Raw genomic sequence first — 16,950 nt, 5'->3', positions numbered from 1 at the left:
TCTGAAAGTTCTATCCTGTTTCTTTCAGTTTCAAAATGTGGAGCTGGAAAAGCACAGCAGGTCAGACAGCATGCGAGGAGCAGAAGAATTAATGTTTCGGGCACAAGCCCTTCACCAGGAATGTGGGCGGGGGAAGAAAGCTGTGAGATAAATAGGAGGTGGGGGTAAGATAGCTGGGAAGGCATTAGGTAAATGCAGATAGGTTTGATGGTGATAAATGGAGGGGTGGGTGCAGCAGATAGTTGGGAAGGAAGATGGACAGGTGGGATAGTTCAAGAGGATGGTGCCAAGTTGGAGGGTTAGATCTGGGATGAGGAGCGGGGAGGAGATGTGAGGAAACTGGTGTAGTCGACATTGATACCATGTGGTTGGAAGACCCAAGGAGGAAGATGAAGTGTTTTTCCGCGAGGCATCAGGTTGCCTGGGCTATACACAGGAGCATGAGTAGCCCATTCAGCTTCTTAAGCTAGCTCTACCATAGAAAAAGATCATAGCTGATCTGATGTAATCTTAAATCCACATTTCCAGCCTATCCCTAACAGTCTTTCACCTTCTTGCTTAACAAGAATCTATCTACCTCTGGCTTAAAAATATTTAAGGACTCTGTGTTCATTGCCTCTCCGAAGATTCATGCCTCTGAAAAGAAGCTTCATCTCAGTTTTAAATAGCCGATCTCTTACATTTAAACAGTGACTTCTAGTTGTGGATTCCCCCATAAAAGGAGACATCTGTTCATCTACTCTGTCAAGACCTTTCAGGATCTTGTATGTTTTAATCAAGTTCCCTCTTGGTCTGAAACCCCATTGGATAAAAGCTTAGCCAACCCACATTTCCTTATTAAACAAAATAAAACCCGAAAGAAATGAGGATGCTGTAAATTCGAAACAAAAACAGAAATTGCTGGAAAAGCTCAGCAGAGCTGGCAGCATCTGTGAAGAGAAATCAGAGTTGACGTTTCTGATCTGTTGACTCTTCCTCAAAACTGATGGTAGCTAGGGAAATATCCACTTTACATGCAGAAGTTACAGGGTGGGTGGGGGTGGGGGCGGTGGGGTGGGGGGCGGAGGTGGTGTAAGCAGTAAACAATAGGTGGGGATAGAGTCTAAAGGGAAAGAACTTCTGGGCAGACAAGGGAGTGGATAACGATCTGGCTAGGAGAGTGATTAGCTGTTAATGGAGACTGTTATAGTGACTAACAATAGATAATGTGTAATGGCAGACAGTGAAAACAAGGCCTGGTGTGTCTGGTTAGGACATGGGAGAGTTCTGGCCCTAAAATTATTGAACTCTATATTGAGTCCAGAAGGCTGAAGGGCCCCAAGTAGAAAATGTGGTGGTTTCCTTCTAGTTTGCGCTAAGCTTAACTGGAACACTGCAGCAAGCCTACCTCTTTTTTCCTACCTTGACTCAGTCTTTTCTCCCCTAGTCCAGTCCCTGCCCACTTACATCCGTGAATCATCTGACTTTTTATGTCAGTTTTGGAATTTCCAGTTTGCAAGTTCGAACCACCTTCTCTTTACTATGGACATGCAATCCCTTCACACATCCATCTCCCATCAGAATGGTCTCAGGGCTCTTCGCCTCTTCCTCGAGCAAAAGCAAGGACCTTCCCCACCTTTCAAGCTTGACCTCACTCTGAACAACCTCATTTAACTACTATCATTTTCTTCAGGTCAGGGAGGTGGCCGTGGGGGAATATTTGTGCCCCAGGTATGCCCACTTCTTTGTGGGATATGTAGCACATTCCTTGTTCCAGTCCTATCAGGGTCCACTCAGCTGTTTCTCTGATATTTCAATGATAGCATCAGTGCTACTTCCCACTCTCGTCTGGAATCCAAAGTTCATCGACGTCGCATCCAATTTCACCTAGTCTATCTCTGACTCCTCCCTTTCTTTTCTTGATATTCCTGTTTCCATTTCAGGGGATAAACTGGCCACTAATATCCATTATAAACTCACTGACTCCCCCAGCTACCTGGACAATGCGTCCTTCACCCTACTTCCTATAAAGACTCCATTCCATTCTCCCACTGCGTCTGTCTCCGTTGCATATGTTTCGATGAGGTAAACTTTGACAGAGCCTCTGAAATTTCAACCTTCTTCCTCAACCGAGAATTCCCCAGGACCATTTGTCTAATGAGGAAACAAAAACCGAAGTTGCTGGAAAAGCTGTGTGAATAGGGCTTTCAACCTGGTTTGACCCATCTCCCACACTTGGGTTCCCTTTTGCGTTTCTTTACCTATCAGCAACCACATCTAGTAGATCATTAGCTACCATTCCTGCCACCTCCCATGAGATACCACCACCATCATACACATATTCCCCTGCCCTCCCTTGTCCACCTTGCGCAGGCATTGTTCCCACCAGGATGCCTATCCTTCACTTCCAGCAACCCCCACAGCACCTTCCCCTGCAACCGCCAAAGTTGTAACATCTGCCCATTTACCTATCCCCCTCCTCAGTATCCAAGTGCTCAATCATACCTTCCAGGTGAAGCAGCAATTTACCTGCACTTCACACAATCTAGTCTACTGCAATCTGTGCTCACAATGTGGTCTCCTCTACATTGGTGAAACAAAGTGTAGACTGGGTGACTGCTTCACGGAACACCTACATTCTGTCTGCAAAAAAGAGCCTGAGCTTCCAGTTGTCTGCCACTCTAACATACCACCTGATTCCCTGGCCAACATCTGCCTTAAGCTTGCTGCAGTGTTCCAGTTAAGCTTAGCGCAAGCTGGCAGAACAACATCTCATATTCTGTCCTCTAGACTCAACATTGAATTCAATAACTTTACAGCCTGAACTCTTCCCGTGTCTTTGCCCCACACTCCCTCACACCAGGCCTTGTTATCACAGCGTGTGCCATTACACGCTGCCTATTGTTAGCCACCAATCGACTCCATTAACAGCTATTCACCCTCCTAGATAGATCGTTACCCGCTCCAATGTCTGTCCAACTGTTCTTCTTTCTCTCTGGGCTCACCAGACTTGAAACATCAACTCTGAATTCTCTTCACAGATGCTGCCAGACCTACTGAGCTTTTCCAGCAACTTTTCTGAAACAAAAAAACAAACTAACTGGAGAAACCCCGATCTGTCAGCATCTGCAGGGAGAACACAGGTTTCAATGACCCTTTAATCAGACCAATTTCTTCTAAAGAAGATCACTTGGACTTGAAAAGTTGACTGTGCTTTTTCTCCATAGATGCTACCTGACCTACTGAGTTTCCCAGCTATTTCTGTTGTTCACCACCATGATGATTTTTTTACTTTTGAGCAATGCCAATCTTTTAGTACCTCTCTTATCTACTTTTCCACTACTTCCACCTTTTGTTACATCAATAATATTATTTGTGATGACCAGTGCTAAGTATTCCATTTAGTTTCTCTACCATGGCCACTGTCTCCACAATAAGATTGTTGGGTTTATAACTAAAATTCTCTGACTGCTCTTATGTTACTTGATGTATATGTTACATGCTAATCTATCACATACTTTCCTGACCCTTCTTATTTTTTATTCCAGTTTACCTCTGTACTTTTTATATTCAGGTTAGTTCTCTGTTGAATTAGAAACCTTATCATAAACTTCCTTTTTCGTTTTAAAGTTCATAAGCTTAAAAAGAAATTGAGGCCTGGTAATGGGTATTAAATCGCACCTGATGAAAATAATTCAGGTAGCAGACAACCTTTATGCTTCTCCATGACACAAATCCATTTCCATGACAATACCGTGCAGTCTAGCATTAAATATACTTCTCAGGAGTTACATTCGCAGAAGGATTCCCAAGTTCATGCAAGGCCAGCACTTTAAAGCTAGCCTGTGTATCATAAAGCCCATCAACTCTTCTTGAATTGGTGCTATGGCAACCCATTCAATTAGCAGAGAAGAATCTGAGATGTAGAAAGAAAGCTTAGTAATTGCATAACAGTAGAGAGAGAGAGATTGTGTTTTCAAATATGGTACTTGAATTCGATTAGGTGAGATATTGAGGTAACCCTGCAAACAGAGACTGAAAACAGATGTGATGATGGTCACATTAACTTTTTTTTTCTCTCCACAAATGCTGAGTTTCTTCAGTATTTTCTGTTTTTGTAATGAAAGTCAATGTCAAGGGTTTGACACCAAGGTATTGGGGGCATAAATATTTTCATCAAACTGTTCAGAAATACTATGACACACCTTCAAGGCAATTGGAACTGGACCTTTAACAACAATGCATCTTCAAATGCCATATCCAATTAATAGTACTGGTAAACTCTCTCCCTACTCAATGCAGAATGCTATAATCACATAGTTATTGACAATGCCTAACAGTCAGCATTCATATGTTTCCTGTCATCACAATGCATCCAAACCTCTGCTCTTGTATATTGTCAGCTATGAAAAACATGTTACCCAAACACTTTCTTCGCTCTTGCAGAGAATGATGACCCTGATAGACAGCAATGGCAGAAAAAACAATAGAGATGGACATATTTGTGTGTGTGATGACCCCCATGGAAGAGACTAGGGATAATTAAAGCATCCATCACTGAGTCCCTAGCCAATGGTGTTATTGAAGCATCAATATCATATTTTCTTTTATTCCTTATGCAATTTCTCAAATCACAGTTCACCATTGTGATGTAAATGATGTGGTAACGCACCTCTAGTTTTCCTACACCCACTCCCACTCCCACACCTGCCTTACACTAAACTTTCCCTTGTGCACTTATGCTTTTCAGGTAGTCCTGAACTGTTATAATTTTTGAATAAAGGTGTCACATTGGCAGTTTTTCAACCATTTGATACTTTTCCAGAATCCAAGGATTTTGGGGAATTAAAACCAATGCATTCACTGTCTCTGTAGCTACCTCTTTTAGGATCCTAGGATGGAAGCCATCAGGACCAGGAGACTTGTCTGCCTTTAGTCCCATTAGTTTGTCTAATACTATTTCTCCAGTGTTGGTGATGGTACTTGATTGCTCCCCTGTGTTTTTTTTAGTATTAACAGGATGCTCAAAGTGCCTTTCACGGTAAAGACTGATGCAAAATGCCCGTTTAACTCCTCTGCCATTTTTCTTACTTTCGCATAGTGATTCCCCAGATTCACTTTCTAGGGGGGCTATGTTTACTTTGACCTCTCTCCTCCTTTTTTATATATTTAAAGAAGCAATTGTTACTTTTTAACATTTCTCACTAGTTTTCCCCTTTACCATCTGTTTTAGCCTTCTTTGGGTTCTACTCCATTAGCTTTTTTGAAATGACTGGCAATTAAATTGCTATTTACATGTTTTTGTTTGAACACTTCCATCAGCAGTGAAATTAGAGTTTTCTGTATGCTGAATTACAGGAACAGTTATATCAAAAAGTGACACGTCTGGATGTAAAATCACATATTTGCACATTACACAGAACAGCGTTTCTATAGGAAATGTGATTGAACCTTTCATTACTTTGTGGAAAGTTGTTTTAAATTTGCTTTATCTAATACTGTTTGTGATCTGCTAACATGGAACCTTGCATCATCTTAATGCTGTTTTTAGCTCTCTTAGATTAAATTTTCCTCAAGCTTTTAAATTCCATTATTGCGAAGTTGCATTCTTGTCCTTGCTTATGAGCTTTTAAATTCTCTTAAGGTAATGCTGTATTCTTTTCTAATAAAGCTTTAAGTATTACATTATGACAAATCTGTATTATGTCACTGCTTTTCATTTTTAAATTCTAAGTAGCAATACTGTATTCCTATATGACTTTGAGGGTTTCACGGCCTCTTTCACATTCTGATTTGCCCATAGAAAACAGGTAACCAGCAACAGAGAATATTTTTCGGTTTTTGCAGCCCAGTTGAAGTTTTCTAGCTTCACAAACAAAATGAGCATTTTCCCACCTTCTAACAAACTAAAATATAAAACACATTCTTTCTTTATCAAAATGAAATTCTTTGGCTGCAGTCATAATAGATCTTCATACCAAAATAGCTTTAAATTATCTATCTTTAGAAGATAAATTCTCAACAGTCCTACCTGAACAGAGGCTGCTCTTTCATTAGAGAGATAACTGACGCTGGTTTAATCTGTGGGATACCAGGCCTCTGGCAAGCGAGAGGTTGAGGAGCTAGGTCCTTCATGGTAACCTCAGCCAGTGTATGAACTGAACCCATCCTGTTGGCATCACTCTGTATTGCAAACCAACCATCCAGTCAACTAAGCTAACTGAAGTCCTATTATTCTTAAAATTATTACTAACTTCTGTCAGACTCTTTTTTTTCAGTTGCCCTTTTGATGTTATTGATCTGCTCCACAATGTTCCCAGTGATACAGTTTCAGTATGAATTTGTTTAATGGCCATTGACTTATTACTGTAGCTGTGCCCCATGGAGTGTGCTCACTGTGGCATTGTCACCTATTGCAAGCAGTAAGTGCTCCTCTTTACCTTCTATACTTCCCAGTCTTTTGTACAATTTAAGGTACTTTTCCCCCTTCCATACAGAGGCCTTTACTTTCATTCCTGGAATTCCCAACTGGCTGCTTTACAGCAAAACCTTGAATTGGACCAACGACTCTAACTCTGCAGTGCAGTTAGTCTTTTTGCTCCATTCCTGTCCTATACTGTCTTTCCTGTGCCTCTTACCGGATCTGATGTGAAGGTTTTAGCTTGCAGTCATGCTTTTATGCTGCAGTTCTTTCCAAGTTCTTCAGACTGCATCTCTGTTTCAAGGCTAGCAGCTGTTGACTGTCTGAAGCAGTAAAGTGTTAAATGAAAAGCTGATTTCTGAATTTTTTCCTCTTGTGTCAAATTATTTTTTATTCACCATTTTTTTTATTTATGCAATGATCCCTACTGCTGATCACCCTGTTGCACATTGCAGTACCAACTGTTGGCAGGTTGTGGTTGTGGTAGAGTACTGTCAGCAACCATCCTTTCTACTGTTAAGTAAAACTTAAATGAGTTAGATAACTCCTTATGGGACATTGCAACAAAAACAAAATCAGCCAGTCAACAGAAACTAAAAGAAAGGCAATAGAAACTTACCTAAATTAAACTAAAATGTCACTTGTGGAGGGCAATAACCATATTTCCCATGCTCCCTCAAATGTTTATCTTTCTTTCTCTGAAATGCATCTCTGGTATTTGTCTTAAGCAATTTCTTTTGAAGTGATTTCAACAATTTTCCCCACTGTCTGGTTAAAGAAATCCTTCTTTCTCTTTCATGTCTAAAGGACTGTTCAGTTAGTAGTGGTAGAGGAAAACCCAAATGCTGTACTGAGTCTTAACAAGGAAAGACATTTGTCTTAAGATTCAGCTTATTGCATGATAGGAAGAAGTACAAGTGACCTTAGATGGTAAGACATTAAAACTAACAGGATCAGATATGTAATCCCTAAATTATCAGGATCAAAAGCTAGACTCTTTGATTATTTAGGCAAGGTTGCTGATCTCATTGTATTAGGCTCAATCTTTAACATTAACTCTTTCAGAACCATAACAAATAACATGCTGAAAATGTAAATGATACGTGTGAGTGTAATTATGCTGGGCTTAAAGTAGTATACGCATTTGAACAAAATCTGAGTGTGGTAGCAGAATGGTTATGTGACTAGAGTAATAAACCTTTTCTGAGTTGTCTGCAGGAAGAAGGTCTAGTTGGATGACTATGGTTCTCATAATATGATAACATCTACAAATTCCTTGGCAAATAACTTGACAGCCTTCAGAGTTGTAAAACTTCAGTTGTAAAACAAACAACTGCAATGAAAGGGCAGCTAAAAAGCACATAATCAAAGTTCAGTTACTACTTTAATGATTGAACAGACTACATTTTAAACACAGGAATTCAATTCCAGAGGACAACATCTGGCCATTTTATGATGTGAGTGACTGCATTGTTGTAATAGTACACTAAGTGCCTTCTGGAAGGTCATATTTATATTAATCATCCTAATCTTATCAGCTTTATATCTTGCCTCAAGGAACTTGATCGAGTTAGTAAAACATGAAGAAATTTTAACAAGTCTGTCCTGACTTTATTAATCCATGTTTCTCCAAATTCCAAATAATTTTCTCATAGGTTATTGTCTGCAAGTGTTTCCACAACTGACATTTGGCTACCTGGCTTGTTGTTAACAAGCTTAAACTCTGTCTTTACAAAGAAAGGTTTACTTTGTTTCCCATCTCAGATGTAGCGTTAGTACAGTAATGTCACTGAACTAATAATCTAAAAGTCTAAACTAATGACCTGGAGAGACAAGTTCAAATTTCACCATTGCAGGAGATTAAGCTTAAATTCAGTTAGTCAAAAAAAAAACTTATCACAATAATGGTGACCATAGCAATTATTATTGTTGTAAAAATCCAGCTGGATCAACTAATGTCCTTCCCCTGTCCTAGTCTGGTCTATATGTGACTTCAGATCCATGACAATGTGACTATCTCTTAACTGTCTTCTGAAATCCCTCTAGCAAGCCAGCCTTGGCAATTAAAGATGGCCAGTTAATGCTGGCCCAGCCTGTGGCACCCACATCCCATGAAAGAGTAATAATAAAAATGTGTACTGAGCAAATTAGATTGGCTGAGGAAATGTATTCATAATGTATCAGGACGATTTCTATGAACTGTTCATTCTACAGCAAACCAGGGAACAGGTTTTTCTACACCTGTTTTTTAATTCATTGACTGTATGAGGGCATCACTAGCTAGGCCAGTATTAATTGCCCATCCCAGAGGACAATTTAAGTCAACCACATTGCAGTGGGTCTGGAGTCACATGTAGGCCAGACCAGGTAAGGATGGCAATTTCCTTCCTTAAAGGACATGAGAGAACCAGATGGATTTTTCCAAGAATTCATTGTCATTAGACTTTTAATTCCAGATTTTTTTTTTATTGAATTCAAATTCCACCATCAAACCCAGGTTCCCAGAATATTACTGGGTCTCTGGATTAATAATTCAGTGATACTACCACTAGGCTAGTGAAGTGCAAGTGAATTAGCATATTAGTCGAGGGAATGGATCAATTGAGACATAGCGGCAGATATTTAAGGGAATATTTCTGAGTATTCAGAATAAGTATATTCTTACTATTAAGAAAAAATTATAAGGGAGAATCCACCATCCAAGGTTGGGAAAGGCATGCAACTATGCAACAATGTGTGGCAGGTCAGATGATTGGTGAGAATGTAGAGAATGAGTCTGGTTAATGAAGAAAAAAATTAAGTGCATGGGATGAAGCAACTAGAAATATAAAAACAGATGGCTAAACTTTCTACAGGTATTTAAAAAGGAAAAGAGTAAGTTACATGCACGTTGAGCCTCTAGAGAGTGAGAATAGGGAGTCAAAAGTAAATAATAAGGGAGTGACAGAAGAACTGAACAAATATTTCCTTCTGGCTTCTCTACAGCAGATGCAAAAAAATTTCAGTAATAGCTGGAAATCAGAAGGTGGAAGGCAGAGAATAACCCAGTGAAATCATTATCATGAGGTAAGCAAACTGATAAGGCTGTAGGCTGACACGTCTCTGTTTCTAAATAGACTTTATCTTAGGGTCTTGAAAGAGGGGGCTTTTGAGATCACGGATGTTTTTGTGTTAATTTTCCAAAATTCACTTTACAGGAAAGGTCCTATCAGCATGGAGAGTAACAAAATCTTGTTCTCAAGAAGGGAGGGAGAGAGAGAGAAAAATGTTTAATCCCTATATTGGACTTCTTTGAAGTACCACGTGAAGTGGATAAAAGAACCCTGAATTTCCAGAAAACTTTTGATAAACTGCCACATTGAAGGTTATTGTGAAAAGTAAAATCTAATGGTGTAGCGGTTGACATGGATAGAAAATTGGTGAGAAGGAAACTGTATGAATGAATTGGGTCTTTTTCTGATTGGCAGGATATGATGAGTGGAGCCTCACAGGGATCTGTGTTGGTACCTCAACACTTTACAGTTTACATCAATGCTGATGGGAGCAAAATCATGAATGAAACTTTCCTGTCTATCTTTGCATGTTGTAAGGAAAACCTGAGGAGTTTGCAGACAGGTGTAGATAGGTTGAATGATTAGAATCCCTACAGTATGGAAACAGGTCCCTTAGCAAACCTACACCCTACAGATAGCAGAAGTTGGCTATTAATGAGGTTAGAACCCGCAAATTGGTTCCAGCAAGTCTGGAAACGATCTTCTGCTTGAGTAGGTGACAAATTTTGAATAGTAACTGGGATCTCATGGCGGAAATGGCCAGTCTGGCAGGGAGTGGTCAGAATTTTAATTGTGTTTTGAAATGTGTCTTCTGTGAGTAAGTCTGGCTGTGGATGCTACAACATCAAGATTTGAATGCTCCCTGCCTAACCTCCCATGAGCTGCCTTTGGAAGCTTAGAATAGAAAACTAAGTTTATAAATATTACTGCTTTATCAGCATGAGCAGTAAAAGCGACCTTGATTGGCATGCTGAAAAAAAATCAACTACGAAACCAGCCTTTATGCCTGTGGAACAATGTATTATGAAAACCACTTAAGTAATCTGGCCAGTTTGGTTATTTTCTTTTATTTATCCCTTAAGTGTGTTTTGTTTTGAGTAAATGGGACTGAAAATAAAAGTTCTTTGGGTTTATAGTATAGACCAATTACATTAATTTGTTGTTTAGTTTTGCTCTACTAAAGTTATTGTAGTGTTTAATATATTGCTAAGCTTTTTTTGTTTAAGTGAAATACTGATGTTGAGCATTGATTTTTTTTTCGGAGTCGAAGACTTGTTATTCAAAAAGGTCTGTTTAGGAAACATTTGAGGTCAATTTTCAGAGTCTTTGCAGGTTTTACTTTTAGCGTGTTGCAAATACAGCAGTAGAAGAGCTAATTTGGCTCAGCTGTCTGTTTCTGCCTCATAACAATTATTTAATTGAAATTGGGAATGATCCTGCCAATATTCCTTTAATTTACCAGTTAAACAGTTCATTATCTCATTTATTTGCTATTTATGGGACCTTCCTGTATGAAACTTGGTAGCCATGCATTCATACATACAGTGACTACATTTCAAAGTACAGTAATTTCTTGGTTATAAAGGATTCTGGGACATCCTAAGGAGATGATGGGATGTTATTTAAAATTTAAAATACATTTCCTTTTACCAAGTTCCATTTTTTTCCTCCTGATATTATAGATTTTTTTAAAATTACCTGTTATATAATTAGAAGTTTGGTGTACAACAGATGTTTGTTGGATCTCATTTTTGACAGCCTCATGATAGAATTCTTAGACTTCAACTTGAAGGCAAAAACATTGATCGTCTGAAAGAAGGATTTGCAGTATTTTTTTAAAATGAGTGGGACTTCCCATATGAATTAAATTACCACTTTATAATTAATTGGCTGGATAAGTATGAATGGTTGAAAATGTTCAATTCATTTAATAGCTGTGTAACTTTTCATTTTTTTTTTAGCTTTTGATTAATAGACAGCTGCAGGTTATCAGGTTGAACAGGTTCATCAATAAGGATATAATAAAGCTTTGAATTATTTACATGTTTCTCATTAATACTAAACTTAACAATAAATGCTATAAAGTGGAGTATAGGAAATAATTCACTTTGAGTCTGCTGTCAAATATTTAGAGTTATACAGAAGTATTGCTTTTGTTTTTCATTTTCCCTTTGGAAAAAGTTCTGTTTTAGTAAAAACAGAAAATATTGACAAAACTCAATATCAGGCAGCATCTGTAAAAAGAGAATTGGAGTTCATATTTCAGATTGATGACTTTAAATCAGAACTAGAATAAGTTCAAAATGCATCAAATTTTAAGAACATGAAGAACCAGGGTAAAAAGTGCGTGAGGGTAAGAAATAACAGAAGTGAAGTCCTGTGATAGGATAGATGGTAGGCACAACAAATGACAAAAGGGTATCTGGTGTGCAAAAAGATGTTAATGGGACAAGTAAAGAAACAAAATATAGTTATAATGGAACTGTAAAGGTTCAGAACAGAACAATTAGCACCAGCTCTGAGGGAAATTAGTGCGGGAATTATTATAATCCAATTTAAATTGTCTCGAACATCATAAGAGTAGACCATAAAGTGCCTAACTGAAAGTTGAGGTGATGGCCCTCAAGTCTGCCATTACCTTCATGAGAACGATGTAGAAAACCATTGGCAGATGTCAAAGTGGGATGGAAGAATAAATAGCAAACAACTAGAAGCTTAGGCCTTCTATGCAGTGAATAATTATACTATTTTCCTAATCAACCTGTTCAGAGATGTTATTACACACACCTGGAACAGGTGGGACTTGAACCCAGGCCTCCTGGCTCATAGGTAGGGACACTCTACCTTGGAAAATTATATTAAGTTGAAAGTGTAAATTGTTTCACCTAGAAAAATTGTTTTGGGGCTTCAAATAATCACAAAGGACAAGGTGAAAGGGCATGTATTGTGTCTCTTGCACTTGCATTTGACCAACCATGGAAAAGCAACGTCATGTTTAAATGCTTGGGCTATGAAACAAGGTGTCCTCATACTGCGATGAAGAATATTAAAATGCTGCTGAGCTAGCTTGACTCAGCGATTTATCAGTTTGACTCAGTTAGTAAGCAACTTGAACATTGTACAGGGCAAGAGCACTGTTATCAGAAAATTAATAAATAGTTTGGATCATTGCAGGACTGCTGGTCATGCCTTTAGTGCCTAAGTATCGAACTCTGGATTTCTAATACCTATCATCTAACTCTAACATCTTTCAACCTTGCTGTCCTCCTTTAAAACACTTCTTCAACCATACCTTTTTTATCAAGTTTTTGGTGTTTATGTGGATTAGCGGCATATTTTGTTTTGAATGCTGTGATGTGCCTTGGAATGTTTCATTATGTTAATGATACTGTGTAAATACAAGTTCAAAAATTCCTCTATAGGAGAGGGAAAGTATGGAGTGCACCAGTTTTATAAATAAGACCTAATTGTCCACATAAAAATTCAAATGCTTGATACATTGTTCAGAAACAGATAAATTATCAACATAACCACTTTGAGAGGAATGAATGGCCAATGATGGGCAAATTATTGGAGCAGATGAGAATCTGAAGTTGTCAAGCATGAGATGATAAACAAAAGAGAAATTGTTGGTCAGTTCTCTGATTTTTTTTTTTGCAAATATTTCGTCTCCCTCCTAGGTGACATCTTCAGTGCTGTGTAACCTCTGGATAAAGTGCTGTTGTTGTGATCTGCCTTGAATTTATACGGTGCTGTCTGTTGTGGCAGGTTATTCTACTTCCGGTTTTGTTCTGTAGATGGGGTCCATTTCAACATGTTCATTTATGGAACCAGTGGATAAATACCAGGCTTCCGGAATTCTTGAGGTTGTCTTTGTTTAGCTTGTCCCAGTATCGTAATGTTGTCCCGGTTGAATTAGTGTCCTTTTGTCAGTGTGTTTTGATCTGAGGAAGGACTGGTCGTGTCATTTTGTTACAAGCTGATGCTTATGGATTCTGGTGGTACGTTTCCTGCCTGTTTGCCCTATGTAATGTTTTTCGCAGTTGCTGCATGGTATTTTATGTATCATATTCGTCCTGCATGTTGTGGGTCTGGGTCTTCTGTCCGGGATAAAATGCTAGTTAACTATGGCTGTGGGTTTGTGTGCTGTCATTATTCCCAGAATGTGTAGAAGATTCGTTGTTAGTTCTGAGACATTTCTAATATAGGATAGGGTGGTCAGTGTGTTGAGGGGCACCGTGTCTTCTTAGAGTTGTTTGTAAGCCAAGCGTCAGCAGATGAAGTTGATAGGGTACCTATTATTGGCAAATACTTTGTTGCGTTGTTGGGTGTTGCAGTGTGTTATGTTGAGAAGAGACCAAAAACCAACTCCCATTCTCAATGTACTGATTGAACAAACAAACAGCGGTGAATTCCTTATCAGAATGTACAGAAACTCTACACATACAGACCAGATCCTCAGTTACAACAGTAACACCTCAATATCCACAAACAGAGCTGTGTCAAGACCCTGTCTAAACAAGCCATAACACTGCAACACCCCAGCACCTGCAAGAAAGAGGATCACCTATACAAAGCCTTTGGCAATAATGGGTACCCTATCAACTTCATCCACTGATACCTGACGTACAAACACTGCCCCTCAACACACTGACTGCCCTACTCTCCAATAGAAACATTTCAGAACTATCAACACGACTTCTACGTCCTCTGAGAATAATGACGGCACACAAACCCACAGTTACACTTCATCAGCTACTATCCAGGACAAAAGACCCCATACCCACAACATGCATGACGAATGTGATATATAAAATACCGTTCAGCAACTGTGAGTAACATTATATAGGACAAACAGGCAGGAAACTCACCACCTGAATACGTAAGCATCAGCTTGCAACAAAACAACACGACCAGTCCTCCCTCGGATCAATACACGCTGACAATGAAGGACACTAATTCAATCGGGACAACGTTACAATACTAGGACAGGCTAAACAAAGACAAGCTCAGGAATTCCAGGAGGTCTGGTATCCATCCACTTGTTCCATAAACAATGAAATAGACCCCATTTACAGTCAAGTGTGTGGTGCAGGAAATGCACAGCAGGCCAGGCAGCATCCGAGGAGCAGGAGAATTGATGTTTCAGCCATAAGCCCTTCATCAGGAATGAGGCTTCCTGAAACGTCTATTCTCCTACTCCTCAGATGCTGTCTTATCTGCTGTGCTTTTCCAGGACCATGCTCTCGACTCTGATCTCCAGCATCTGCAGTCCTCACTTTCTCCTAGACCCCATCTACAGACCAGTACAGAACAAACCAGAAGTAGAACCACCTGCCACATTAGACGAAACCGTATAAGTTCAGGGCAGATCACAATGACCACGCTTCCTCTAGAGGCTACACAACACTGAAGATGTCACCCAGGAGGGAGATGAAATGTTTACCAAAAAAAAATCAACCAGCTCTGCAAACTGACCAACAACTTTAACCATAGCCCAAGGTACAGATCCTCATTAAAACTTTAAACAAAATAGAGCCTGGCACAAAAGAGGTAGCACTAGATTCTCGATTTGTTTCCGTATTAAAGAAAAACTCCAGAAGTAGCATAGACTGATGTGCCAGTGGCTTTGAAAAAAAATCATGAGTTTGGGGCTTTGCTGACAGGCCTCATTTATTGCCCATCCATAGATGCCCTAGAGAAGGGATGGTGAGCTGTCTTCTTAAAATTCTACCATCCATTTGATGTAGGTAAACCCACAATGCTTTTAGGGAGAGAATTCTATAATTTTGGTCCAGCAACATGGAGGGAGCAGTGACATATTTCCAAGTCAGGATGGCAAGTTGCTTGGAGAAGAACTTGCAGATGGTGGTGTGCAATCATCAATTAACATCCCTATCTCTGACCTTATGATGACGGGAATATCATTGATTAAACAGCTGAAGGTGGCTGGGCCGAGGTTACTACCTTGAGGAACTCCTACAGAGCTGACTGACCTCCAACATCCAGAGCCATCTTCCTTTCTGTCAGGTTTGCCTCCAACCAGCAAAGATTTTTCCTCTGATTTCCATTGACACCAGCTTTACTAGGGATCCTCAATGCCATATTTGGTGAAATGCAGCATTGATGTTAAGGCAGTCATTCTTGCGCCTCGACCCTTTGGAATCCAGCTTTTTTTTTGTTCAAGTTTGAGCCAAGACTATAATAATATCAGGAATTGAGTGGCCATTGCAGAACTAAAACTGAGTGTTAGTGAACAAATTCTCACTTAGCAAGTGCTGCTTGACACCACTGTTGATAATACCTTATACCACCTCCGTGAAGATCAAGAATCGACTGATGTGTTGGTAATTGGTCATGCTGGATTTGTCCTGCATTTTATGTGCAGGTCACACCAGAGCAATTTTCCACAATGTCAGGTAGATGCCAGTGTGGCTATTCTAAAACAGCTTGACAAGAGTGCAGCAAGGTTTGGAGCACACTTCTTCAATACAATTGCCAAAATTGAGATCAAGTGAATGTCATTGCAGAGGACAAACAGATGAAGTATCATCTTGAACCAAATGTCAATGAAGTCTCAAGTTGCTTTCAAAGAACAAGATAAATGTATTACGGTCTCTACATTTTGCTTGTCAATGATGTTTTACAACAAGGTCTGACATTCGCCAGCAGATTTAAGCCAATTTGCAAGAAAAACAATTTATCAGCCACCGAGTTTCAGAAATATCATGGAAGAAACTAGAGAGTAATTGGTTCAAAATAAAGGCAATAAAATATCTCACGTGAACTGACTATTTTTCCAATGCCTTGCTTTTGAGGAAGGGAAGGTATTGTGTTTAGAGTGAAGAGTTATTTGCATGTCATGTGTCAGGCGATTGATTGTCATTTAGTGCAAAGAACATCCAACAGTACAATACAAATCCTTTCGAGTGTCAGCAGTCAACTGGAAAGGTAGAGGACGTTGTAAAAGTTACATAGGCACTCACAAAAGCAGTGTGCAAAAATGTTTTAAATTTATACATGTTAAATATAGAAATTTCCTTGGCATTTCCCATTGGTTGGAGATATTGGCGTAATTGACAGCTAAAGGTGCTTGGCTTGAAATGCCTTTGTTTTAGAAGTTCCAAAACATTTTCAAGTTTATAATCAGTTGAATATATTTACTTTAGCCATCAGTCATCATTGGAATGACTAAGCAGGAAACGAAATAACAGAATTGCTGAACCTTTTTTGAAATTATCAGCAAAAAAGGCTGATCTAATTACTGACATAATTTGATCAGATTTTTAAACTGCCAATATGATGACGTTTTTGGGAATATTTACAGCAATTATAAGAAATCCAAAGGATGTTGTGACTCCCTCAAAAGAATTTTCCTGAAGGAGGGTTCTCCTGTGACATGAACTTCAGATTCAGCTTGCAGTGTGAAAACAGGCATAAGAGAGCAGGAGTGTGAATGTAAGGCACTTTAGCCTCTGGAGGCCCAAAGGTTAAGTA

The 16,950-nt window shown here is 39.2% G+C and overlaps 1 protein-coding gene across 6 annotated transcripts in view; it reads left to right on the top strand.

The window, feature by feature from the left end:
- Positions 1–16,950, top strand: part of slc22a18 (solute carrier family 22 member 18) — a 116,116-nt gene that overhangs the window by 3,883 nt on the left and 95,283 nt on the right. For 3 of the 6 annotated variants that reach the window (XM_060838808.1, XM_060838804.1, XM_060838805.1), the window contains exon 2: positions 9,386–9,466. The exons of 2 other annotated variants lie outside the window; for them this stretch is intronic. In XM_060838808.1, the coding sequence (XP_060694791.1) occupies positions 9,462–9,466 (5 nt within the window). In that variant the 5' untranslated portion in view covers positions 9,386–9,461. The remainder of the gene's footprint in view (positions 1–9,385; positions 9,467–16,950) is intronic. One more of the 6 variants, XM_060838806.1, reaches the window with a different exon arrangement.

The sequence above is a fragment of the Hemiscyllium ocellatum genome, chromosome 18, assembly GCF_020745735.1.
Source record: "Hemiscyllium ocellatum isolate sHemOce1 chromosome 18, sHemOce1.pat.X.cur, whole genome shotgun sequence".
NCBI lineage: Eukaryota > Metazoa > Chordata > Chondrichthyes > Orectolobiformes > Hemiscylliidae > Hemiscyllium > Hemiscyllium ocellatum.
This window is presented reverse-complemented; position numbering and strand designations above follow the sequence as displayed.